At 38.1% G+C, this 27,868-nt stretch overlaps 1 protein-coding gene across 6 annotated transcripts in view; it reads right to left on the reverse strand.

Moving 5' to 3' along the window:
• Nucleotides 1–27,868, reverse strand: part of tcf4 (transcription factor 4) — a 238,810-nt gene that overhangs the window by 81,371 nt on the left and 129,571 nt on the right. For 5 of the 6 annotated variants that reach the window (XM_069160760.1, XM_069160767.1, XM_069160785.1 and 2 more), the window contains 2 exons: nucleotides 23,082–23,208; nucleotides 21,429–21,478 (listed from right to left, as the gene is read on the reverse strand). In XM_069160760.1, the coding sequence (XP_069016861.1) occupies nucleotides 21,429–21,478; nucleotides 23,082–23,208 (177 nt within the window). Of the gene's footprint in view, nucleotides 1–21,428; nucleotides 21,479–23,081; nucleotides 23,209–25,315; nucleotides 25,423–27,868 lie in introns of those variants that run through there. The other variant, XM_069160795.1, reaches the window with a different exon arrangement.

Consider the following 27,868-nt stretch of genomic DNA (forward strand, 5'->3'; position numbering starts at 1 on the left):
GAGGGCAGGAAGAAAGAAAGGGTGCTGAAAGCAGGTATGGAAGGAAAAAGGAAACAAAGAAGAAAGGAGGGGGGAAAGAGGGGAAAAAAGAAAGGAGAATGGGGGCACAAGAAAAGAAGGGGGTAAAGAGAGGAAAGGAAAAAAGGGATGAGAGGAGCAAAGTGGAAAGAAGGGGAAGTAAGGAGAAGGGAAGTGAGGAGAGAAGTGGAGGAAAGGAGGAAATGAAGAGAGAATAAAGAAGAACGCAGGTGAGAAGGACAAGAGGGAAGAGAGGAGAAAATAGTGAATGACTGGACAAAAAAAATGGAGGAAAAAAGTCAGAGGAGGATAAGAGATGGGTTCCTTAGTTTTTATGACCCAATCCATGAGCTTCTCCGAACTCTAACCACACAGCTTTTTATGTCCAAACTTACACGGCATTTCACGCCGAGGGGAGGATAAATGTGATACTGACACGTTCTCATCTGGCGAACTGACGTGTGTATTACACGCTTTAGTCGGATATTGGGTTACGAAGAGGGGAGGTCAGGCTGGACGGTTCAAGAAAATATTGAACGAGCCGTTTCTTCTAACTAGTGGTGGAATGTGTACACTTGCTGAAATAGGCGACTGTACTTGAATACAATTTTTATGTACTTGTTCTTGTGTCCTTCTTTGGCTACTTTTGACATATACTCTGCTATATTTTGGAGGCAAATACTGTGCTTTGTGCTTCACAATTTCTTTTTTTTAAAGCTTTATTTAGGTATTTTGCAGATTCAGGTTATCAATATGAATTATACATTATGATGTATTATTATAGATTATGCTACCCTGCAGTATATAATTTTATTAAGAATTACTTCAGATAGTAGTGGAAGGTGATGTTATAACATTAATAATTCAATAATTGTAATCCAGTAATCTAAAATGTGTTTTCAGAAATGGTCATTTCAGCATAATGAGTACTTTACTTGAGGTATTTTAAGGAGCATTTGATAATGATACATTTGTATTTTTGCTGTGTAATGAAAAAATAATGTTGATTTTTCAATCCTTGACTTGTAACAGAGTACTGTAGTATTGCTACTATTTCTTAAGTGAAGGATCTAAATACTTACAAAACTGCTTCAAACCATGACCATACCATAACTTAAGCTCTTTGTTTACTATAGTAACCCTGACAACAGGCCTTTTGGTTCCATGTCGATCAAAGCGTTTTTTTTTTCAAGCTGAAAACGCCAGGCACTCCTGAGTGCTTGTGAGCAGAGTAGGGTCCCTACTCTGGCCATCGCTCTGGCTGAACGGAAGACTGAAGCATGTAGGGAGAGGGGACGGAGCCGCCGGTTTATGTGATCATGAGATTTTGTGTGTGAGGATCATTGTTTGGTGTGAATTTGACAAGGAGCACTTCCGTATGAGCAGGACACATTTTTAAGCGTTGCGCCGGAACATTTTAATCTTTCAAGGTAAAACACAAATTACCGGGAGGCCATCAGCTTGGAGGAACATCTCTCTATTTGTGTGCAGAGGTGTCCCACCCTTCCTTCTCTCTGATTGGATGGCTGAGTAAAAAGTGACAGTAATGGGTGCAGCATTTTACCCAAAGCTAAACTTTTCAACCCTGGGTGACCAGAAAAAAAGCTTGTCACACCGCTCAGCACTTGGTCATGCTGTTGGTGTTTAAAAAAAGCGCGATGCTACGATTAAAATGACTTAAAAAAATATGCTGTCCTTAGAGAAAATCATCTTGCTCTCCCTTGATTTCCATTATTTTATATTTTCATATCCCTAAAAAAAAAATCTCCATCTGCCTTCTTCCCGCCACCCTTCCTCTTCCACCTCTTTCAATCCTCCTTTGCTTTCTACTCCTCCTTTCTCCTCCTCTTGCCTCCCCTCCACACACACGCATACACACACTCTTAACCCCCCCCCACCCTTTCATTCTCCTCCTCCTATAAAATCCTTTGCCCCCTCCAGTTTCTTTCCTCAGTTACTCCTATCTTCTGTCTTTCGTTCTCCTCCTCTTCCTTTCCACCTTCTCCCTCCATGGTGAGGAGATGACAGTTAATCCCTGGTTAAATTATAATCTCACATTTCATCCTGATTTCACGCTGACAGGATTTTCTTTTAAATCACTACGCCCAGTTGTCAATCTCTCCCTCTCTCTCTGTTTGCTCCTTTGTCTTTCTCCATATCTTTTTCTAAGTATACTTGTTTCCTCCTGTTTTCTTGTACTTTTCCATCTTTCCAACATATTTTCTCTTCTGTCTTTCCTACATTCTTCTCTTTAATTTCCTTGTTTCTCTTTTTATTCCTACCTCCACCCACTGCTCCCTTTCCTTTTTATCTTTTTCTTTGTTCCTTTTCTTCTTTTTTTTTGCGATTACTCCCTTTATTTAACTCACACGGAGCAGCGCTGGCCTTAAGGCCGAGGAACACACTTTCTCTTGCACTCTCAAACACACACACACGCACAGCATGATTGCACTTTGTTCTCTTCATACAGCCACTTCTTACCACAAGCCTTTGATTTAAGTCTTTTTATGCTGCAGGTCTGAATTTACAAACAGTAAAGTTATCAGCGGGATTTAAGAGTCGAAAGCGGGCAGTGACACACACAAACACACACAGACACACACGCACGCACGCACGCACGCACACACACACACGCACACACACACACACGCACACACACACACACACACACACACACACACACACACACACACACACACACACAATGAAACTCATGAAAGCAAATTGAGTGAGAGATATTTCTCAAAGTTGGGAGGCACATCCATCACAGATAAACCTTACACTGTATTAAAGTAATATTAATGGTTACAACACAAACTACTAGCAGATAGTTTGGTGTGACTTTTCATGCTGCACAGTCACCTTTATATACAATATGATTGAAAATAAACAGCAGAGGGTGACATTTTTTCAGGTCATGAAATTTCTGGGATTCCCACAAGATGGAAGTCAATTTCACATATCATCACGTGACTGGGACGAGACAGGAAGAAAAGTGGGAGCGAGAGGGACGGTAGCAATAGGTGAGGTTTTATTAATAAATATGCAGTTTCAATATGAATATATGCTATTTTCTAAATTTTGAAGATAATGCTAGTTGTTCTGTTGTGTGTTTTTTTTTTTTAACTACCCCCACCCTCCCCCCCCATCCACCCCTTCATGGGATTGGGATGGGATGGGACATGTGTATTTTTGTGGGATTGGGTTGGGATAGGAGTGAAAATTTACCCTAGGGCTCAGGTGTTGCTCACACCTGTTTTACATCATAATGGCAAAAGCTCCAAACATGTAAACAATGACACTCCTCTATTCATTTATATAACAGACATTTATAGTGTGCATAGGCAAAAAACCCACAACTTTTAAATGACATAAAAGTTTAGTTTAAGTTTCATGCCTATTTAACCTCTGATTACATCCAGCCCTGGAAATAGGTGCAGTTAGAAGTGCTACTAACCCTGCAGCAAAGTAAAGTTTAGACAGTAGCAAGTGGCTAGCCACTTCCAGGAAGGTTGTCCTTGATATGTTGTGTCTCGATGATAACATGAACCAGTAGGAAGCTTCACTGGGAAATCAGATGACTGATTGGGAATTGGACTACTAGGCTGGTTAAGTAAGTAGCAAAGTCAAATTATGTATTATTAATAATGTAATTGTGTTTAGTGCGATGATACATGAATATAAATAAATAAATATATATTTGCCCAACACATGTCATAGCTGGCTAAAATAAATAGTGCCTATATATGGCACAAGTATTGGAAGGTGGATGGATGAGCAAATGCATGAACAGACAATAAACAGCAATAATAATGATATGAAGAGAAAATAAAGAAATTCCAAGTTGTACTGGGGGGGCTGCATCAGGCTTGCAATTTCCTTGATTTAATTTTTTGTATTTACAAATATGTACGATATTGGTGTTTGTTAGCAGTTCCTAAATTAAATATATTTCTATTTACAAAATGTTATAAGGTTTTGAGAAAAAAGGAATGACTGAGTGAAGAAAGAAAAGAGAGACTTCTTCAATTTTTCTCCAGTGTAATCAGGATCAAAAACCTGACGTGGCCTCAATTCTGATGGTGAAAATCAGACACTAATTTTCCTCCAAAATACAAACTGAGTGAGAGTTTCAGCAAAATAGAGATAGAGTCCCAAAAGTGTTTGGAGAGGGTGTGTAAGTGTGTCTGTGATGTGAGTTTCTCAAGAAGGTGTGAGTGTGTCAGTGTGTGTGTGTGTGTGTGTGTGTCTGGCATCCATCAGAACCACAGCTTGCCAAAAAAGCAGTAAGCACAGTGCAGAGAGAGAGAGAGAGAGAGAGAGAGAGAGAGAGAGAGAGAGAGAGAGAGAGAGAGAGAGAGAGAGAGAGAGAGAGAGAGAGAGAGGCGAACGAAAGAGCACTGCTGCACGCTAATTATGTATGCATGATTTAATCTGCAACTCAATAATATGCAAATATATTCATATGTTAGTTTCTTAATTAAAAATGCAAAGCAGCCCTTATGGTGATTTTTCTGTGATTTTCTTTTCAGTCTAACAAACGGAACATTTTGAGAAATTCAACAAATTGGAGGGAAGCTCCTCGGCGGGGGGTTAGAAAAAAAACTTCTTCAACTTCCTGTAGTTTGAGAATAAAGGAGGAAGAGGAGGGGAACGACATGTTGAATATGGGCAAACTTTGTCCTGCCACCTTCAGGATGTTTTAAAGATGATTCGCCTTAATATACTTTTAAGAAATTACTTTGGAAATAAGCAATGATTTTTCAGCAAGCTCATATATCTGTTGGCCTGTTCAGCCATAGAAATATGGAGAGCTCATCTCAGTCAAAGTATGACTGTCAAGATAATTAACATTAATTTAAGGCATATCGTGTTAAATTTAAATGCACCTGCCTTGACTCTTTAAAATGTACATTAAATGTGTTGAATAAAAGCACAGTATTTCACTGGGAGGTCAACAATAGTAATTTCTCACTCATCAGGAGTCATCAGGAAAAAAAAACAAGTTTCATCTGACCGCTACTGATTTACATGATTTGAGCATGGTTGGCACTTACAGATGAAGAATGAACCTGAAGAAGTATATTGTACCATAAATCGTCAATTTATTTGCCCCATGATGTTTTGATAGCTAATAATAAGTAGGTCTAGAAAGAGAAAGTTTGAGAGTTGTCTTGACACAGATATTTTTGTAGTATTCCAAGCAAGCTCAACCACCAGGGTATAAATGAAAGCAGCCAATGAAGATGGTATACATGAACATGCTGCCATCTTTAGCCAGGCTGGCACATTATGCAGTCTATCAGCAGGTAACCAATACTAAAGTAGAGAACAATTTGAAATTTGGTAAGGCCATGCTTACAGATCCTTAGATTCTTCCCTTATACCTTATTTTTAAGTACAAATCTTTATAACTATTTGATGGATTGTAATGAAGTACAATAGATCACTAGGTCCCCAGATGATGATGCCCCCTGATTTTGGTGATCACCTTGGATTCTATATCAATATCAATCTCTATCAAGATGGACTGTCATTAACTTTGGTTCAGGGATTTAAGTTCTCCACAGGATTAACTGAAAGAGAGAGCTGAAGTCATGACATCACATCTGGGCTAGCTTCTCTTTTACTAGCTTCAGTAACTGAATGGAATCTGTAATTTAGCATTTCCTTTGAAAAAACACACAAAAACAAACAAACAAAACCTCAAACAACAAAGGAAAAACGCCCACTGTCATTTTTCTGTCTAAGCTTACCATGACCTTTTGACTTATTCATAGATAGACGTGCTGCAAAAGCTTAATATGAATAAATATCGGATAATTATTTGAAACATACAATCCTTATCTAGATATATGAAACGAGCCACGTGACATACTGTTGAGAAAAGCTGTGTTCCAAGCTTTCAAATTTAGTTAGTATTGTTACAAATGTCAGTGTTCCTCATGGAACAGCCCAGAAGTTGCAGTTTTACTTTCTGCAACTTTAACCAATTGAATTTATATAGTGCCAAATCATAACGTGTCATGTGTCATCTCAGGACACTTTACATACTAAGGTCAAGATCTTACAGTATTATAGCACCCACCAACTCCCCTTTGAGTAGCACTTGGAAACTGTGGGGGGAAATAAATTCTCTTTTAACAGACGGAATCAAACTGGACTGAAATCTTCATATAACGGCATCATTAAGTTAATTTATTCAATTTGTGGCAAAAATATAAACATTGATTTACAGCCACCTGCAAAACTGATGACAATCCCATCAGCCTCAACTGTACTTAATTGCAAATTAACAAGTGCTAACATCATATACAAAAAAAGGTAAACATTATAACCCACATATAGCATTGTAATAGTAAGCGTGCATGCTGATATTCATATTTAGCTTAAAAGTGCCAGCATGTCATTGCCACTGGTTGACACAAAACACATGCTGGGATACTCGCCTACCACTAGTTCTCAAAGTATCCTGAATAAAATGGAAAGGAACGTGAACACTTCTGGGCATTGAAACCATTCTCGGCTTAAAGTTGAATCTACATTTTTTTGGAGCGTTAATTTTCTGTTCCATGTCAAACCTGAGATCAGTTTCTTGGGCCTGACTTGGTGTGAGACCTGCTTGTGCTCCTGCTGAGCAGTTCATCCAGCGCAGTGTGCAACCTGTTGCTGAGTGAAAGACTCGCTCAGCGCTTTGTGTTCAGGTATACTTTACAGAGTGTGCTCAGAATGAAAACAACGATTAAAGATGAAGCTAATCCACACCACCAGCATGCATTTAGCCACACGACAGGGTGTATGTCTTTCATGTGAGTGTGTTATGAGGCTGATATTCAGATCACTTAAGACACAGGCTTTGTTCAAGTCAACACTCTCACTAGAACAACAGCCTGTTGTGGTTCTTTTTTATGTTGTTTTCTTTTCATGAATATTCTTCTTTTATTCTCATATTCTTCAGCCAGTACTCAAAGTGATTTTCATGTCATGTATTACAAGGATGGATATATGTACAGGATCATATGCCATCATGGTCAGAAACCACCTCAGATGCACTCAAATGGCTAGTTCAGACAGCATGTGGCCACAGCTGAGGGCCTCCAAACCTTTCTAAACCTCCTTCATCGTGTGCAGTACCTTTTACCCAAGATATTAAAACTTAAGCATCATCAAAATTCAGCAACTGCATGAGAAGTGCTGGTAATTAGCTCACATTTAGTTTCTCTGTGATCAAAAATTTATTTCTCCACTTGAAGAACGGTTATGACAACTTTTCATGTTAAGATCACAGAGCAATTAGCTGTCAGCAGGCATCGCTCTCCGCATCGCTCTCCAAACACTACGTTTGGTGGTGCATTCAAGAAAACTCTAACATCTGAAAACAGATCAGCAGCTAGGGGAACGAAAAGAAGGCATTGCTGTCAGAAACTGGATTCCAGAGAAAATGCTGTCAAAACGCCAATGTGAATACAGTCAATCTGTCTTGTCTGTCTTATTAGCTTTTCTTTAAATGTACCACATTTTCATTGTGGAGGATCATCTTATTCTTGTCTGCAGTAAGTAATAACTTTTATTTTGCAATATTTTATAATTGCTTAGATGCTGAACAAATGTAATACTGAAGATTAATTAATACCCTAAAACTGAAAGAAAAAGAAAAAAAAACAACTTGAAAGGTTTGCCATTTTGTTGCAGCTAAGAAGGACAACTGAGAAATATTTCACACATTATCAACAACTGAAAGCAGTTTTGTCACCGCAAGCACAGACTGGTGTGTATATATGTGTGAGTGTGTGTGTATGTGTGTGTGTGTGTGTGTGTGTGTGTGTGTGTGTGTGTGTGTGTGTGTGTGTGTGTGTGTGTGTGTGTGTGTGTTTGTGTGTGTTTGTGTGTGTGGCAGTGAGTGTGTGACAACATGTGATTTCCATCGCAGCCTTGGAGCAAATCAGAGTGCCTGTTGCCTGTTACTGAAGCCAAATATTTGGGCTCAGGAATGCACCAGGGAACATTCACATCTGCAGCAGGCACTCATGTATATGCGTGTGTGTGAAAGAGTTTTTATAAAAGGAACGAAACATCATCAGGCCGAGGTCATTTCTTTGACAGGGCACCTTTGCAGTCTAAGGTAGCTGTGGAAAAAAACACCCTAATCCTTTCTTTAAATGTCAGACGGGGATATTGGCACCTAAGTGGAAAACTTGGCCAGTACCAAGTGGATGGCAGTATTAGGATGTTAATTTATTCAAATGTTTGCCTTTCTAGCTCGTTCAGCTAATAGGGAAACGGTAAACCATTACAGCCAGCTAGCAATGTGGAGCTAACATGTGGGTAGTCTAACTCAATTTTGGCAAAAATGGCAAAAACTAATATACTTTGTGGTGCTATGATGCTGATCCATTAGCAAGGCAAAGCTAATACTGATCCAAAAGAAAATGAAAACAGGAGGAAGAAGATAACATCTTGTTATTTTGACTTTCCTATACATTCTTCCAAGATGGACGGCTCCACTGTTAGCCTTGTTGTCCTACAAATGAGAGAAAATGAGGCTGAAATTACACTGAAAACATGTAGCCAAAATCGCTTTAAGATTACTTGTTGAGTTTGTTTACACTCCTCAAGTGAGACACTATAAGATTTAGAAAATAATGGCATCTTTTATTTGAAATTACAATGAAGAAAAGGTCTATTTTTTCCCAACTAATTTGCTTATAATTACGGACTGTATGATATGACAGGAATTTAGCGTATGAAACATAAGCAAACACAAAACCAACTTAACATTAGACTAAAATATCAGTAATTCCACACTGAGGTCAAAGCTAGCAAAACATAAGTGACGTTAACAGCGTCACCTCAGGGCACCAAGGCTAGTATAAAAAAACGAATAAACAAAAATGTTAAAGTGTAAGCAAGACTAAGCTACAACAGTCCAATACCAGATAATTAGTCAACACAGATATTGTCACTGCATGTATACTGTAAGTCACAATTAGGTCCAACCAGCTGCCTTTTAGTCAAGTTGATCAAAAATACCTACTAATAATAAGTCATTGAAGTTTAGTCTAAATTCTATTTATATCTATCATTGAACAAGTTGAAAATTAATCTGTCTATAAGAGCTAAATTTGTGTATCTATAAACTGAGTGCTATTTGTGTGGATGGTTTGGTTTTGTCTGTCTCTTTGGGGGAAAGGGTATGTGCACGCTCACTTATGTACATGCACATTCATAGACAGCATACACGCACAAAAATGAATGCCTTGTAATTCAATTAGTCCATTTCCCATCTGACACAAAATGGCGGCTAGGTTGAAGCAGTGTAAGACATTTTGGGGCTGAGAGCCAAGCAAATAGCTCCTTGACACAAATGCACACACATTCACTAACACTTTTTTTGTATGTGTATTTTTAATTTTGTCATTTGCTGAACATATGCGGTAAAAGCAGTTATATAAAAAAATAGAAAGATAGATGAACATACATTTGAAGACAATTTTCAAGTGTTTAGAGTCACTGAAGCATCCACCAAACATAACTGAACACACAGCTGTCTGTCAGTGTATGTGTGTGCATGCGCGTGTTTGTGTGTTTGTATGCACACGTGTGTGTGTGTGTGTCTGGCATTTATACCATGAGGTCATCCCTGGCTGAAGCTGGATTTCTGCAGCATAAACACTGAAGCTGCTGCGCCTGGACAACGGCCGCATTGACGCTCGAGTAGTTGTTTTATGTCTCGTACTCTTTTAAATCACAGCTGTGTTTAAATCCTATCATGATATGTTTGCAGCTGCTTATTAATGTCTACCTATTAACGCTTACCAGGTTTCATTGACATTATCTAGAACAAAATGTAGCTACCAGGGGAGAAATGGCTATCTGCAATTGTCAATCTATTTATATGAATAAATAACCAATATTTTATTGTCCATTAAAGATACAATCCAGAGCCAATGTTTTTGACTAATTAATCAAACAGCATTTTGCAGCAACGTTAAGAAAAACAAGGTCGTGGACATTTTCTGGTTCTCTATACATGTCAAAGATGCTTATGAATCCTCTCTCTGTCACCCCTCCCGCTCTGCAGCCTCTTTCTCATTTTATCTTCTGCCAAGGCCCAGTACAACACTGCTAATTTTAAACTGCATGCTCACACAGGCTTGCACAAACAAACACACAGACTCACGTGCGCACACACACACACACACACACACACACACACACACACACACACACACACACACACATTTGAGTCTTTTAACTCTTTTATATCAACCCATCAGCTGATGCTGATTACCATCTATTTTCATAACTTTTTACACATTTCTCAATGTCATTAAATATTTTCAAGATGTTTTATATTTTTTGTTTTATGATATTTTGCGATTATTGTTAAACAATTTTTTAGAAAAACTGGAATTTTCATGTTCCTGGGAACCTTCATGTTCATCAGTGCTACACTCTTTATGCACCTTTATAAAGCTATATTTAATTCTAATATATTTAAATATATATAATACAGTATATGGTATATAACGCAAAAGTACACAAAAGTAAGTTGACAGGTGTGATTCTTTTGTGGTTTATGGCCTTTAGCGCCAGTAAAAGAGAATCTTAACACTACAGGATGCAAAGGTATTTTAGACAACAATGTGCAGTTCCGATCTTTCCTGTTTCAACATGACAATGCCCCTCAGCACAAAGCCAAGTCTATGAAAATGGTTTTACCAGACGAACTGACCTCAGCTCCATTCAACAACTCTGGGATTAGCTGGAACACAGAGTGTGAGCCAGGCCTTATCACCTAACATCAGTGCTGGAACTCAGTAATGCTCTTGAGGCTGAATGGCAGATTATCTGACAGACAGGTTAAACATTTGGTGGAAAGCCTGAAGAGTGGAGGTTGTTACAGATGCCCAAGGTTTTGACACTTTAAAAACTGCCCTCTTTTAAGCCTTTGTCTTGAAGAACGTTTATGAAAAATGCTTTATGGATCTCTTGGGTAGCTCTTTTGTGTTTAGGTCTAGAATATGTTGATTAAATTCCAACATGGTGGTGCCCGTTCATATTCAGAAAAATCTGCCTTCATATGATACAGAAAACATTTAACAGACAGTAGAAGCCCACAGCAGCAGTTTACTGTTAGGGCCTTTTCGCCTTTTTGTTGTGCCAGGGGCCGTCTGAAGGGGGCAGTATAGCTTTCCAAACTGCTTCCCTGTACCCCCCTCCAACCACCACCACCACCGACCCCCCCCCCCCCCCATCCCTCCTCCACCCGTGGCCCACCGGGGACTGCCGGCTCTCCTACTGTGCCTTCTGCAAGACCTGGCTTAATTTAATTAACGCTGTCGACTTTAAACAAAACCACATCTGAGCTGAGGAGAGAGAAAGAGCGAGAGAGCGACAGAGAGACAGAGAGAGAGAGAGAGAGAGAGAGAGAGAGAGAGAGCAGGAAATAGCCAGAGATGGGAGCAGATCGCCCTGGTCAGATCGCTGAGGAGGACTTAATCGTCTCTGGGTTTGAGTATATTTCGACTGCGAGGAGTCTGCTTTTGAAAATGACTCCAAAAAAATGTTGACAACTCAGGATTCCTTCTTTAAATGACCAAAATCAAAGGAAGCCAATGTCTGTTTTTAAAGGCTGGTGCTGGTAGGGAGCTGAAGATGAGACTCTTCACACTTTTGGATCTTCTTAATTAAAACTAAAATACTGAATGGTGAGCTTCAGGTAAAAATGTGATTTTATGGCTGTTTGGCATTTTAGAAATCAAATCTTTAGCCTTGGTTTTTAGTATAACACACTGCTTTCTCTGTGTTTTAGATGTGTAATGAATGTTGAACTTTTGACACTTATAATTTGGGCGTGGCAAATTTTTTGTTTTGCAACCAGAATAATTTGTACAAGAAGAAACTGAAGCAGCAATTTATTTAAGATAATCACATATTCAACTGTCATTAAAAGAAATGTAAGAAATTATTGATGTGACCATCCTCAATGTATGATGCATTTAGGAAAAAAGAGCTTCACATACTTACATTTAAAATACTGAATTATTGACTATGTTTTAGACTTGGAGCAAATTTTTATTTTGGAAAGTATGTAATGGATTCTGTTAGAATACAAGTATATCTATATTATTTTGATTTGATACAAAAAAAACAAAAAAAAACCCCAGAAACTGATAACTATGATTTAAGATTATTTTTATATTCTCAATTTTAAAGACACAAATTCCCCGAAGTCCAGCCTTTAATAAAATCTCCTTTGTTTATCCACAATTGCAAATTAACAAACACATAAATAAATAAACAAATACAAATTTACAAATGCAATTCCTGTTCATTCTGTATAAGCAAGCAAATTTGTTAAAATTTAACTAACCAGCGACCATCTTCACACATAAATACTAAATACAATATGTTTTAATGCTATATTATTCCTATATTACTATTGTGACAGTATGTGTGTGTGTCCCTTATGGTTATCAGAGGAGGAAAAAAAGCCACAAATGGACTTGATATTATTATTAAACAAACACATGCTTCCACATACAATTTGTCGGTTAATTTTTATTCCCTTTTATGGTTTCATTAGAGTCATTTTTGGGGATAATCTTAACTTATATGTGTGTTTTATTGTCTATTCAGTCAGCATTAACAAAGCTCTGAGGACGAGCAAAGATTTTATCAGCCTGAAAAACAAATTAAGAAAAACAATGATATCTAAAAGAAAAAAAAAATTGTGTAATACTCCCAACACCGACAAAGAAAAACAACAGCGAGACGGCACTCTGCAACCTGCTAATGTTAGCAACTGATGCCTAATTTCCTTTTGATTACAAAGACATCCCACGCTCTCCTCTCAAGTGACGTTTAATTGTTTCTCAAAGTAAATCATCAACTCAGCAAACTAAATTTGACAAACAACAATAACAAACTTGCGGCACAGGGAGACAAAAAAAAAAAAAAATTAATTAATTAAAAGAAAAAGACCCATCGCCCGCAGTGGATATGAAACAGAGATAAAAGAAAACAGACAAGAGTTGTCGCCTTAAGTGAAGTGTGTTCACAAGAAAGAGCATATGGGAGGGCAGCAACACAACAACAAGGAAAACAAGTTGAAACACACTAATATGACACTTCTGAAAAATTGTGTAAATGACAATAGATATGCAAACACTTATAATCAGTCTATTCATATTGTTTTAAAATGAATTAACATCATAAACATAAAACACAGTGTGTTGAAAAGGCACTTAAAAAATACAGAAAAATGTCACCTTGAGGTCCAATAAAATAACCCAAGAAAACAGAAGAGGCCAAAAACCAGTTTAATAAGAAGCTTTCAAATATCACTGAAAATAAGCTAAAAGACAATAAAATGACACTTGAAATATTTAAATCAAGTTCAGTATGACCTAGTTTCTTTTGAGGTTTTTAAAACAAAAGTACATTTTTAAAAGATGAAAATGTCACTGAATTTTAAAGACAAAATATCAAGCCGTTAACCGCCAAAGAAGTCCCGTTTAAGACTAAATGTATTCTTAGCATTCCTAATACACAAAGTGTGCAGAGCAGCCAACATCTGAAGTGTCATGGAGCACACAGTGGACACTTCTTACAGAAAAAAATAATCAAACTGTGGCCTGGAAAGTTGTTGCTTCTGCCCCTAGTGACCACAAATAGATTTATGCAGCTTTACGCAACTAAGGAGTGACTGAAGTGATCGCACGAAGCACATGTATGGCGGCACAAACGCAGTGAGGCTTAAAGGAAACTGTTTTAGACGTACAAGACTCTCATTTAAAGGCAGGCACTCACACAGCTATATCAATCTTAAAAATGGCAAAACTGTGTGAGAACAATGTTGACCTATGAAGCCAGAATGTAGTAAATAGCAAACATATTTTGTCATTACTAAATAAAAAGTACAATATGACTCTGACATCTTATATCACAGTAAAACATGTAGCCTATACCAAAACAGCTAAAATAACAACCGACTCCCGCTAGGTAAGTCTATAGCTGTTGGGATAGATTTAATTAGTGACATCCAATGTATTCATACTTAATATTACCCTTAAGAGCTGAAATAGAAACACATTTTGTTGGTGGTCAAATATTGTACAGGGCGGTATCAAAACGTTTTTTTTTTTTTGTAATACTTTTTTTTTAAGATCATATGTAAAATCTGACATAATTATTAATAGGTGGTAAAAAAAAAAAAAGGCTATAGAATTTTCGCAATTTGGTGAACAACTTTTAAGTTTCAACCCCTTTTTCTCAACTCGGTTGCTTCTCAAGTACCTGCTCACAAAAATTGTTCAAGTGATTAGACCGTTGATAAGTAAGGACATTTTTAGAAAATTATTACAATTATGTCTGGGCCTCACTATACCTATTTGAGAATTATGACTCAGGTCTAGGGTTTGTAAAGTTAACTTAAGGTTTAAACTTTCTCAAGTCCAGCCTAATTCAATCCTATGAACTGAACGTGTTGTGAACTGATCAGACACTAATTTGTTTGTAGCAAGATTCTAAAATCCTCCTTTTGGTACAAAAATTTGATCAAAAGAATGTTTTTTGAAAAGCATTTAACCCAATCAAGGGAGTATCGTTGCCCCGGTAGTCATGTGTAGGTTTATGTGTTTTGTCCCAGCAACGGAACCTAGTAGCTCAGTCGGGAAATACAAATAAGTAATTTAATACTAACAAGGTCGTGACTTTGGAAGATACACTCTTGTGTCCAGTAGTGATGTCCTGCCACTGGGGGGGTCTCTTCATGGTCAGCATGGAACAGGAGGAGGAACTAAAGCGTCAGACTATCAAGTTAAGGTAGACTTGAAAAGAATGACAGCCTTTTTTTTGTTTTAGGTTGGGGCCTTAGGAAATAATTTTGTTAACGTTGATCCCCAAATGCTCGGATGGACACGTGTATGCACACTGTTTACTCCAAGCCAGTTTGCGCACACAGAGAACTTTTGTTTTTGGCCTCTGTGTTGCCATATAATTACCCCCCCCCCCCCCCCCCCCCCCCCCCCCCACACACACACACACACACACACTCTCTCTCTCTCTGTCTCACACGCACACACATATTTCATGTCTCGGCAGTCAAGACATCCAGCATCACCCTTTAGACATGAGGATGTTATATATTTGATCTTTTGGCAGTTACATTGTTGTACTTCTTGTTTTTCTTCTTCCAAAAATTCAAAATCTTTATTTAATTTCTATTAGTCTGGCTTTTATGACAATTCTGTCAATAATAGGTTCCAACACAGGCTGCAGTCCTGTTGTATAATTATAGAGGTTCTGTACTTCTATAAATCCAATATATATATTAATCTATAATATCCTCTGTATCAATTTAAAAAAACACACATCATTAATTCAAATAATCTGATGACCTTTGACCCAGTGATATTTTATACTGTAACATATTCTGTGTTGTTAAAAATTATACATTTTAGTGTATGTTCAAACTTCTAACTAGTAGCTTCACTCACTCTTATAATCTAATGTATTTTAAACATTATAGTCAGCAGCATCAAACTAATGTTTGTTAAATTTAAAATGGATTTTGGATTAATGTAGTGGCTATTAACACTATATTTATGATGATACTACAGTTAATATATATCAAAATGAGAAGGATTTGATGAAAGAAGACTAAAACATTATTAAGACTGTGTTACCATGTAAAAGAGACAATCAACCTTTCAACCAAACAAGGATTGAAATTTCATCTAACATATATGACATTATATATGCCAGATATATAGTGACGAATATTAGATATAATCAAAGTTTTAGACGATAAATATTTTGACAAGGATTAAATCACTCACTAAATCAACTTTTAATTTGTCCTTAGTACACAGCTACATATAAAATATTTCCTTTAAACAAAAGGATTTTAGTAAGGTTAACAGATGTTTAGTTCATTTCTAAACAAATCTAGACCTCGCAAAAAAGTATCATCAAACCATCAAAGAGTTCAATATTTAAAGAGACGATGACAAATAACTCTTTTGGCTGCTGGAAGCATGAATGAAAACACATTTCAGCCTCCTCGGCGTTGCTCTTGGCAGCAGGTTAGGAGGCCGGACCATTCAAAGAAATAAAATTCAGAAGGAATGTTGAATCTCTGAATAGATATCTGAATGCTGAGCTATAAAAATTAAATGGGAAAACTCGCAGACAAATTCTTTGCAGGACTGACCTGAGTCAAAAACAAGCAACTGACATGCTTATGAGCTCGCTCCCTACAGCGAGACTCAAGCTATGAATTTCTTGAAACGTTTTGTATGTTTTTAAAATTCAACAAGAGCCAGTCTGTAATAAAAAAAAATAATCGACATCCCTACCTGCAATATTAACAAAACTAAACTGTTGTGATTCAACAAATTCATTCTTCACTAGGTATGTCATATACGATAATCTTTTCAGGATAAGTGAAACTACTTACAAATGCCTCCAATATTACATGTTCGTTGACAGCTTTTATAAAATTTAAAAAAAAAAATCATTAAAATAAAAGGTCAGCAATTTCTACAAACCACCTATACTGCATTTGTACATATATCAATTTGAGAATAGATACAGTATATTGGGAAGAGGTCTGTGTTTGTGTTACAGTGATATAACAGCTATGTTAATGGATGTTCAGGTGGTAGTCTACACCACATCCATTTGGGAAGGATATAATTTGTATTTTTGCCAAAGTTATTCCTATCATGACCTCGGTAACGTAAACGAAATGTATAATGTTGCCATGGAACCAGTCATTTAGATATATGCTGCATGGGAGACTTCTTGCTTGTGTTTTTTAATATTTTGATGGATTTACACATTTAAAATTCATGCACACTTAGCTACTGGCTTTGTCTCTTAGTTTGTTCTCTAAGCATGTATGTACAGGGAAGAATCACTGGACACAAATCACAACACAAAGACCAGATGATGTTGCTGCCTCTGTCAGTGTCAGTCCTTGAACACAATGTCAGGTTCTTAAAGTATGTTTGTGTTTTGGTCGGCCAGAAGCAAAGTTTAGAGTTTCTCTTCTTCATAATCCACAAACACTGAACTACAACGAATACCGAAAATCAAGTGGAGATGAAAATGAGCACCTGTCAGCAATCACATGCTTTTTCACAATAAAAGCTAGACCTCCAATTAAGCCTGGATGCTAAAACAGACTCATGACATGACAGAACCTGGGCCGCTGCTATTCAAAGACATCTAAAATAGAAATGGAACACATTTAAACCATACAAAGCTCTCAGTTCACTTTCTGCTCTCCCGCACAGCTGATGCTTGTGCCAACAAGCTGGTGGAAAGTGGCTGTGAATTTATTTTCCAGCAGTGGAAGCACTTCTTTATTTCACAGGCACCAGGTCCTCTCCTTGTTCGTTTTCTCTTGATGTGAACGGGAGGAGAAGGCAGGATTACTTACATCATAGGGGTGGAAACAGAGAGGGTTACTGCAGAGAGACGGTTCAAAGCACCGCAGACATGAAGGCAAAGTGGAAGATTCTGAACCTGCATCACATCACTGTTGACAAGAGATTGTTACAACTCTACAAGTTAGTCAGACAGAAGTGTGATGTTCTCGTGCAGGACACAAGACATAAGGAAGGTGGTCAGGAGTTTAAGAAGCTAAACATAATACCCAAACACTTGCAGGTGGTTGTGGTTGAAAACTGAAAAATACACAAATTTCGAATGGCAACACCTGTCTCTACCATGCTATGTCAGCACTGGAGAAAAAAAAACAAAAACATCCTGAATGTATTTCCTTGAACCAATCACAATCATTTCAGGCAACACCAAGTCCAGGATGCAACAGTGGTGGCCTTGTAAAGTTTTGCTGAGGGAGAAACTTGTTTTGGTGAACATTTGCACGTTGGGAGGTGAGCCCTGTCATTCCAATGGCTCAATCCTCACAAAGGATTGAAAAGAACCAAGAAGGCCTGCCTTATTGCATCATCCAAATCTCATCAAAACTTGCCATTTTCACAATGTAGGTTGCTGCTTGGAGGTTTTTGTTGATTTCAAAAATGGCAACACGAAGATAACAGAAGTGAAGGGAAATGGAGACTGAAATAGCCCACCGATGTCAGCTCCGTTGAGTCCGACTACTAATGAACCAATTCCACTTAAACTGGAAGGTAGCTAGCAATGACAATTCAATTGCATTTAATAAAAATAAGCAGTTTCATCAGAGGCCTGAGAACCATTAATAAAATGGCTAAAAACTAAAAGAGTCCTTTAAGAGGCCTTTGTCTTTCGTCAAAATTGAAAATCTGAAATGTACCCTTTACCAAAATTGTACTGGTATTTTAAACTCTGGCAGTGAGACCAAAACGTATGAAAATGGACAAAACAAAAGCAAATTAGGAAAATATTTCACCAATTTGACAATACAGGGTCAGTACTCGCTTGCAGGGAAAGTTTCAAAAAGATCCCAACAAACCAACCCTGTCATCTACACATTACATTTATGCTACTTATTTGCAGCAGCAAATATGCCCTGTGAGGGACATAATGTGAGTAAAGGTGGGGACACTCCTAATAACTGCTGAGCCGATCAGAAATCGGATTAAGGCATACTGACTGATTGGGCAACATGTCTAGTCCAGTCTGGGTCAGTTAGTGCCGATAGTCAGCAGATAAAATTGCATTTGTGTGATATGTGCAGATTCTAATCTTCAGCCTTCAGATCCAGATCCAGATCTCCATTCTCGTCCACAGATAAACCCATGGTGGAGGCTGAGCCTGGGGGTTGGACTGGCGTTTGCCTTAGACCTCTGCAGTCAGGGCCTTACTTCTGACCAGATGACCCAGTGTCCCCAACCTCCAGCTAAATGACGCACTCCTGGAGGCGGACTCCAAGGTTGGATACCAAACTTTATGTTGGGGTATGCACAGAGGCTGGAGGTGGATCCCCGTCTGGGTCCTGCCTCGTCACTCCGAACCTTAACTTCTGCACGGCGCAATGCAGCGGTTTTGCCCTGGTCGCTCTCCGTACACCTTCAAAAGCCAACTCTCCTCCATCCTTTGGATGGGGGTAGCCAGAAAATCAGAGGAGTTAACTGCCTGCCTGCAACTGGCCATTACTTATACGCAAGACTAAAGTAACAACTTAAGAACCCACTTAGATTTCAGTGATTGTCATTATGGTCGAAACAAATATTTGTTGCATTACTAGTTATTGCCAAAAGTATCGGAATTACAGTCACATGTTACTTACTTTGTAATGTGTTACTCCCACTGGTTTTACTACAACATCTGAACAACTTCCTTAAGATCAGGTAACAATTATAGTCTTTGTTTCCTACTGAAAAATTACTGCAGACTTCAAACCACTATCAACATATGTGGAAAAATCCATTATAGTGTTTTGTGTTCTAACCATGCAAATAAAACCTTTTCAGTGAACACCATCTTGGCAACAACTTTTAGGGAGACAAGCCCAAAGAAAAAAGGGCAAAGCTAAAGCAGATCAAGCGGTTTGAGGGTTTCACAGCTGCAACGTTTGGTGTCTTTAGTTCCATCATAGATAAAACAATGCCTCCTACTGTCACTAAATTCTCCTGTGGCACCAAGAAAACGTTTTAGTTTTTTGGTACATTGAATGAATATACAACTGCCAGAATATTGAAAATGTCCAGCTTTGAATTGTATAGTTTGATGGTAAATTCATATCAAAATAAAGCAATGGCACTGATTATTGGACATCCAGTCCAATCCTTCCACTTCACACACTAAAAATGATCATCAGCAACAACCTGCCAAACAGACTGCATGCTCTTTACTCCCTGCTTTTCCTATTTTTAACACATTTCCTATACTCTCCTGGATTCCACTTCCCTCCCCCGGCTGCTGCAGGCTGTTGTAGACACAGAGAGGCAGAGGAAAGAGGGCAGGATGCGGGGACAAAGCCGGCCAAGGCCACAGAAAGGCGGACTCCCGCCGAGCCAAAGAGGCATCTGACATGCCGTACATTCAGCCATCGTTAACTGGCCATTAATGAGGTCAGCATTCGGAAAAACTCTTCACATGTGCAACACCTCTCAGTCAAAATTAGAAATAAATCTAATAAGCGCTAGAGCTGCAATACTTCTATAAAATGACAAAAAAAAAAAAAAGATTAAACAAAAACAGGCCACATCTTCAACTTGCACAATTTACGAAACAATGTAACAGCAAATCATCAGACTGCCGTGAAATACATTTCACGGTAGTCTGCGGTTACAGCCAAAAGAAACAGAAATAGTATTTAGGACAACATCATTCAGGCTCGTAAGTATCTGCAGCAGTCCAACACTAGAAAGAGATTCAGTTTACAATCATATGAAACAAAAAAAACTGGAAAAACTTCAGAACTATTTGGTAAATTACTTCATTGATTGAGTGATTATCAGAACTGTTGGGAATCCATTTTGTTAAAGGATGACTGTTACTGGTTCCTCTTCCTCTTTCAACTCTACTGATTTTAATCCTCTAACCAGCAGCTGATCATATCAACTGAGTTTTTCATTCCAAAATTCCAACTAAGTATTAACAAAATGCAAAGATTTGGGGAAATCACCACATTGTCTGCAATGTGGGCATCCTTGTCTCAAAAACAACAAATGTATTTTTGCCAAAAACTGCATTCAGGTTTCATTAATCCTTTAGTTTTTAATTTCAAGATTTAGAGCAGATTCTTTGTTAGATTTATTTTTGGAATTAAACTCTGCCTTTTTTGATTTATAAACAAACAGGGACATATGACAAAAAGCCAACAGCTGTTTGTGTCCAGCTCAGCTTCAACAGCATTATCACCTTCATCTCCACAAATTCACAAAACCAGGCAGCGCACTGTTTTTCCTTTTTCTAAGACATCAGTTTTCTGTCCTTTCAAACCTGCTAAAACCAATTCCATCCAGCAGCTGTGGAGACCGACTGCACGTTTCAGTCCCAAATACCACTGATAGATTGGAGCAAATCACTGATAAAAGGAAAACTACCTCCAAGACTGCTTACTTATACTATTATTATGTGTTTGGTTATATAACAAATGATTTTCAGACTTTAATTTACATTCACAAAAAACAGGCATTGAATAAATAATTACTACAACTCTTTACATTTTCTGCCATGAAACTCTTCCAGCCAATTCACTCCATAACAGCCAACAGCTGTTTGTGTCCAGCTCGGCTCCAACGGCATCATCATTTTCATCTCTACAAATTCACAAAGGCAGGCGATGCTTTTTCTACTGCCTTTTCTTTTCTTGCCACAAAACCAGCTCGATGTTTCCAAGGAGCATCAGCAGCCTTTTCTTCACACTCACACACTCGTAGCATCGATAATACCTCAGCAATAATGATAAAACTAACAAAAAAAAAAGGCATGTTATCACTTACTGAGGACGGCAAGCCAGGAGGGACCTTTCGTACTTTTTTTGTATGAATGTCTGAAAGAGAAAAAACAATAAAACATTACACGAGGGTTTACCAGGCCAAGAAGCTTTTATTTGTCTTTTTAAAAAAAGAGTTCTTGTTAGGTTTGTTTGAGTTTAATCGATCAGCCGGAGAGGAAAGAGCGAGGCCACTTTTCCCACCGCCGTCGATATATTTACAAAGAAAGCTTTCATTGCAAACAAGCACAACACAATACGATGCAGAAAATGAAAAGACAGGCTACAAAAAAGGACAGGGTCCAATTTCTTTTTTCCTTTTTGGTTTGATAAAATGAAGGGAGGCTTTTGACATGTTTATATTATTTTTCAGGGTTCCTCTCAAGGGGCGCGCAGGAGCAGTCTATTAACTTGGAAGGTGAGACTTTGATGGAAAAATGAAAAGAGCGTCTTTTTTTGGAAATTGGCCCAGAGTTGTTGTGTGTGTGTGTTTGTGTCCTCTTGAGGCTAACACCAAGGCTACACTGCGGTCACTATTGTCCTGCTTTTTAAAAGACTGCCCTGCATTTTCTTTTCTTAAACACTTCTTTGAAAAGACACGGAGAGACAGGACGGTCACACAGAAGTCGGCCTTCAACAATGTTGTATAAAATAGTGGCTGTGAGCTGGGATCAGTCCAGGTTCAAATGTTTCACACAGCACACCGCAAAGGTAATCTGTTAGGATTTAGGAATGCAAATGAAGGCATACAGATATTGACATTCTGCTTTATTGTTGCTGTTTTCAGTCTTATGTGTTTTTGGCCACTCATTTTTCGGAGGACCTCAAAACCCCCAAGAAGCAATGTTTTTGCGTTTTACCAGCATTCACCGGCCTTAATGCAGGCCGAGAGAAAATTCTGCTGCTGTACTTTAAATGGCTTCAACCCGTTTGATATCAAATTTGACAAACTATACATCATTTGAAAGCTGAAAGCTTCATCATCCAAACTGATTGAACCATTTTTAAGAAAGCAATACCACAACAACTCTTCTGGGTCACAATCCCAATGAAAGACTCTCCATAGACTAACGACCAAAATGCTTCCAGCTTTTACTCCTTTTCAGTGTGAAAGGGACTGGATGTTATACTGTAAGTAACCATAGAAACAACACTGATGGCTCAGGTTGTGTTAGTAGTTGAATGGTGGGTGAAACTAACCAATCTATAGGTTAAAGTGACAGCAAACAGACTTGCGGTCCCACGTCGACAGGTTTGATGGAGATTTTTTAAATTAATTGTATTTAGATAAATCCACCGAGGTAAGCGTAACATAATCTATTACAACAGCTGTCATGAAGGTTTCCATTTATTGTTGTAATTTTAAAAGCTGTACTTATAGGAATTATCATAATACACTGATAGGTGTTTTATTGCAGGACTATTGTGTTGCAATATAATAAGTTTACCTGGCAACTGATTGTATATTGTTTTTATAATAACTTTTTTTATTGTGGGTTTATTATATGTCTGATTATTTCTCTCTTCATGCTCTAAGAAAAAAACTAAAAACATCCCTTCACTGAGACTTTGAGATAGAGACAGCAGTTCAACATAGCTGCTAATGTGAATGTCAATAGCAAATGTAATGTATAATGTGTATGTGTTGGCGGCTTCTCACCCATGGCGTCCATATGCAGCGCTCTCTTCCGTGGATTGGAGCCGTAGTGCTGATAGTACTGACCGGCCGGCTTGGTGGGCGACGCCGCGCCGGGACTCCCCAAACCCAATTCGCCCCCCAGTATCGACTGGTCGATAGACAACGAGAAAGACGGGGACAGGAAAAGAGAGAGAGGAGAGCGTTAATCTAACTGATGATCAAGCAGAATCATGTGATCTTGTGGACCCACCATTCTTCACAGAGATAGAGAAAAATGACGGTTATGAAAGACTGACTCAGAGATAAAGTCAATCATAAATATTTCACTCTAAACAGTAAAATAGAATAACAAAAAAAAGGAACTGAAAAAGTTCGAGAGATAAAGCATCAATCTTTAACAAACAGAAAACAAATACTGTTTGTGTTTTTTTCTTAAAGCTTAAGTAATTTGCTAAAGCCGCTAACAAACGTTACTAAAAAAATACGTAAATTTGTTGGGGACTATTTTGGCTGCAAATAATATACACTGGGTTTTTAGTAAGTATTTACTTGACATCATTTAAAAATAATCTGAAAAAGTCCAAATGTTGGAGATAAGAGTAACGGTTAGATGATCCGACAGCGTGTTGATGTCCTGCTTATTTGGACTTGTATTTCTATTTATTTATCTAATTAACTAGTTAACTTTAATAAGAGCATAAACACTCTTACAAAAGATATCCAGAGACTCAAAAATTTGTCAGATGTAAGATTAAGATCATGAGTTTGTTTCTACCGAAGGATAGTGAAGATATCCACATGGTGACTGTGGGGACCTGATAATCTCACCACCGCAGCAAAACAAAATCAATTACTAGTCGAGATTTGGTGTCTTTATCCGTATGTTTAACAGGTAAAAAGTCAGTAACGTCCAGGATCACAAAATGTCTGCGATCAGATGACTAAAAAACATGGATAACACGACTTTGTGTTACATTTAAATATTTAGGATTATCTGAAATATTCAAAGTACTCGGCATGTTGAAGATAATCCTGAGGCAAGTTACAGAGTTAAATGGTTAATAGTTAAAAAAAAGTTGAATTGCAATTTTTGCTTTCTGAAGATAATTAAGGATGTTGAAAACAGAAAATATTGGAATTTTCCTGAAGAATTGTCTGAATTTTGAACACACCGGGGATGTTTAATGGAAGCGGGAAATTTGTCATTAGTGTTGAAGAACATCAGCATGTTGATGTGAGAATGATGTACAGTAGATATCTGAATGGAAGGGAAAATGTCGAGGGCAAAATTAAGAGGCAGTGACGCAAATGTTCCTGGACCTGTTCTAAAACTCTACTGCAATTCTACAAAATGTAATTAAACGGAAATGAAGCACAAAACACATGATACATCCATTTTCGTCAAAGGTGGCCTCTCCAATGAATGTGCCATGCTTAGCAACATTTAAAAAATATCACTGGGTCAGAAGAGGAACCGGGATCTTAAGGTTTTGAAGCTTAAATGTTATATATTTCAGACAGTTTAAGTATTCAGAACAATTTCGGAATATTGGAAACAAATTGTAAATGACACCTGTGATCTTGAAGATAGTTTATGAAATTTACTGTTGTTGAAATTTTAAGAATAAAGGTTGTGTCATGCCAAGTAAAAAATAGCATAAGAACTGTTATTTGACTTTATTTATCGCTACTTATTTCAAAAGCAAACACAAACCTAGCACCTCCTCTAGGACACACATACTATATGCTCCATTATGTATGAAATCGTGCAAAACAATAAAAAAGTGAAAAATTCCCCACGTCACCTAAAATCTGTCTTTTAAGTTAATAAAACTACAGATTCATATTGTGTCATAATGTCCCCTCACTTGAGCAATTCTGCCATCATATAGATTGATCTTATAGATATGTATGGAAGGTCATATCTGCCAATATTAAAATAAAATGGAAAAATCCATTTTTAATGCGTCAAAATATACATTATAGAAAATGACAATTACTGAAAAATAAATTTGGTCTCGACATAGATAAGTTATGCTTTTACTCATTCTCCGTACAATGTCCCATTAGCTATTTACCTATTCAGCCCAAACCTAACATTAAAAGTTCAACATCAGAAAGACAAATAAATACATAAAGAACTGTCACCTGTATTTGCTTTTCAAGCCCCCTAAACTTCACAAACACAGCCTGCCTCAGACACCTTAACCTAAGCTCATACTGACAAATGAAACCATGGTTGTGATGGTATTTACCTCCATGAGAGCGACCTCATGCTGCTTAGCGTGGAGACGTTCACCTCACAGCTCAGAGTCTAACTTCTTCTCTCTGCAGCCGTTTTCCCTCGACTCTGTTTACGGCTAAAACTTAGCAAACGGCTCACACATTGTCCCGCTAATTAAGTTCAATGATTTCGCCAGCAACAAGTGGCGTCTGGGCTGATTCGCAGAGAGGAGAACTCAAGAATAAAAGACAGAGAGGAGGATGGAGGAGAGGGTCATTTTTCTTTTTAAAGTGGCACAAAAAGTTAGCGAGGAGGAAAGAGGTGAAAGAGAACCTGCGAACCCCACCCCCTCCCCCTTTAAATAGAGTCCACCGCCACTCCGTTAAAGTGTAGATTTTTTTCCCCCAGCTTTCTCGTTAAGTAATTAGTGTGCAGTGTATTTAAAGCAGAGGGTGGAGGAGTGTGTTTAGAGGTGGTGGTGATGGGAGTGGGGGGTTCGGCCTAATCTGAATTCTGATCAGCAAGTCTGTCCTCTCTGTGGCTGAAAACAAGAGTTAGCTTGGCACTGCTGGGCCAAGGAAGGCTTTTATCATGCTAAACAGGGCCTAAGTAGGCCAATTACAGGGCCAGCCTCGGTCTCAGAGCCATTCTCCAGCTTAAAACAAAAGGACCCTTGTCTTAAATAAAGTCAGTCACACACAGAGAGGGAGAGGGAGTCAGACACAAAGGCACACAGTCACACACCGTTTCAGTCATCCTGTCCCTCTGTCCATGTGTGTTTCTTTGTGTGTGTATGTCGTCGGGGGGTAAAAGGAGGTTCCCACTAAAACAAAAAGGGTCTTATTGATTGTGGTTGCTTTTTTTTCTTTTCTCTTCTTTTCTTTTGCTTTTTTTTCCCCATACTCGAGCATCGAGCTGGGCCAGCTGGTAGCCACGGCAACTCGACAAGCTGGACCAGAGAGAACATGCTCGTCTGTCTGTCTCACTGTCTCTTTACCTGTTTGTCTCACTGTCTCCTAATATACGATAGACACTACTTTCTTCGGTGAATTTAGTCACAGTGGATACCAATGCAGAGTCCAGCAATCTAGAGTTGACTGACTTATGTGACGCACTGGAAAATGAAAAGATAGTTTGACCTTTGACCCCGAATATGGGTGAAGCTCCACAAAACATTGAATGGAATTCAATCAATATATTTTTTTTCTCTATCTGACAAACACCTACATCTTTTAAATTACATCCCACATTTTGCAACACGTTAAGGTTATTTTCAGGATTTGATCAAAATTTTCTTGAGCCTGAAAATCACAATTTGAAAATGTTCTGGGTGGTACTGAACAAGACATAAATTTGACCTTCAGTGTTAATTTTTTTTTAATTAACTATCATTTGTAGCCTATCAACACCTGTCTGAAAAGAAAATTGGCAAACATGTGGACATATTTTTGAGTAAAGTTACTGGGTTACTTTTTTAGTTTGGACACTGTGTAAAATTTGTGCTTCAAATTAAGATAAATATGAAAAACAATGCTCTTTCCTGTCTTTTACTCGTCCACAACAGACCTAATCTGAGTCAAACTCGACATGCAATACTTATTTTTCGGAGACAAAATAACTGTCTTAAGACTGGTCTTAAGGAATTATGAGGAAACTCTGAATATATTCAAGTAATCAGACTCAATCCAAAATGTAGAAGAACAATGTGCCAAAACAGCCATGGTTAAAAAGACGATACACGCCATCATCTCTGCTCTTCTGCCAAAAAAAACAACTTCAGTTATTTTTAGCATCGAGGTCTGACAAAGTAGCCCTTTGAGCTAAACTAATGACAATGCTAACATGTTGATGTTTCCTGTAGGTGGTAAACAGTTTTAATTTAGTGTAAGGATGCTAATATTTCCTAATTATGGGAAGTGCGTTGGGAATTTGCTTGTAAACCAAACTTGGCCTTCAAAACTGTGGAGAATCCCCATCTGTCAGTCAGGTCTAGGAAGCCATGACAGTGACCTAACATGGGCAAAAGCAGGTGCTTCCCAAAGTAGAATGTAGCAATCATCAATACACCTGTGATTTTCCTACTGTGATAAAATATCTGCTGTGAAAAAGCTCTATTTCAGTCTGGACCAAAGTGATGTACCTACCCACTGACACTGATATCTCCATGTGATCAATGCTGCTAGGTGTGTCTAACAACTCTAAGTCCTCTTTTCATCACTCTTTCTACGACAAAAAGTCATGAAATTAAACAGCAAACAGACAATTTGGCCGACCAATCAGCTTTGGGAGTGAGTGGCCACAATGCTGCTGACATTTGGGAGGCGCTTGCGTCGGCTCATCTGCGGCCTACGCTTTCCCATAACTCCCTGCTCCCAGTAGAACCACAGAGATTTATATGTGCATCGTTATAGTATTATCATTCCAGCCGAACACTCTTGTGATAATAATCAGGTTTACTCCTCCTCGCTCTGTCTTTGGCTTCTGTTTTACTTTCTACATTATTGTGTTTTCTCTCTGTCATTATCTTTCTCGATGCGGTGTGTCAGTGTGTGTGTGTGTGTGTGTGTCTCGCTCTCTCACACAC

Source organism: Embiotoca jacksoni, unplaced genomic scaffold (genome assembly GCF_022577435.1).
Source record: "Embiotoca jacksoni isolate LCO1_2020_lvr unplaced genomic scaffold, fEmbJac1.0.p SCAF_10, whole genome shotgun sequence".
Lineage (NCBI taxonomy): Eukaryota > Metazoa > Chordata > Actinopteri > Embiotocidae > Embiotoca > Embiotoca jacksoni.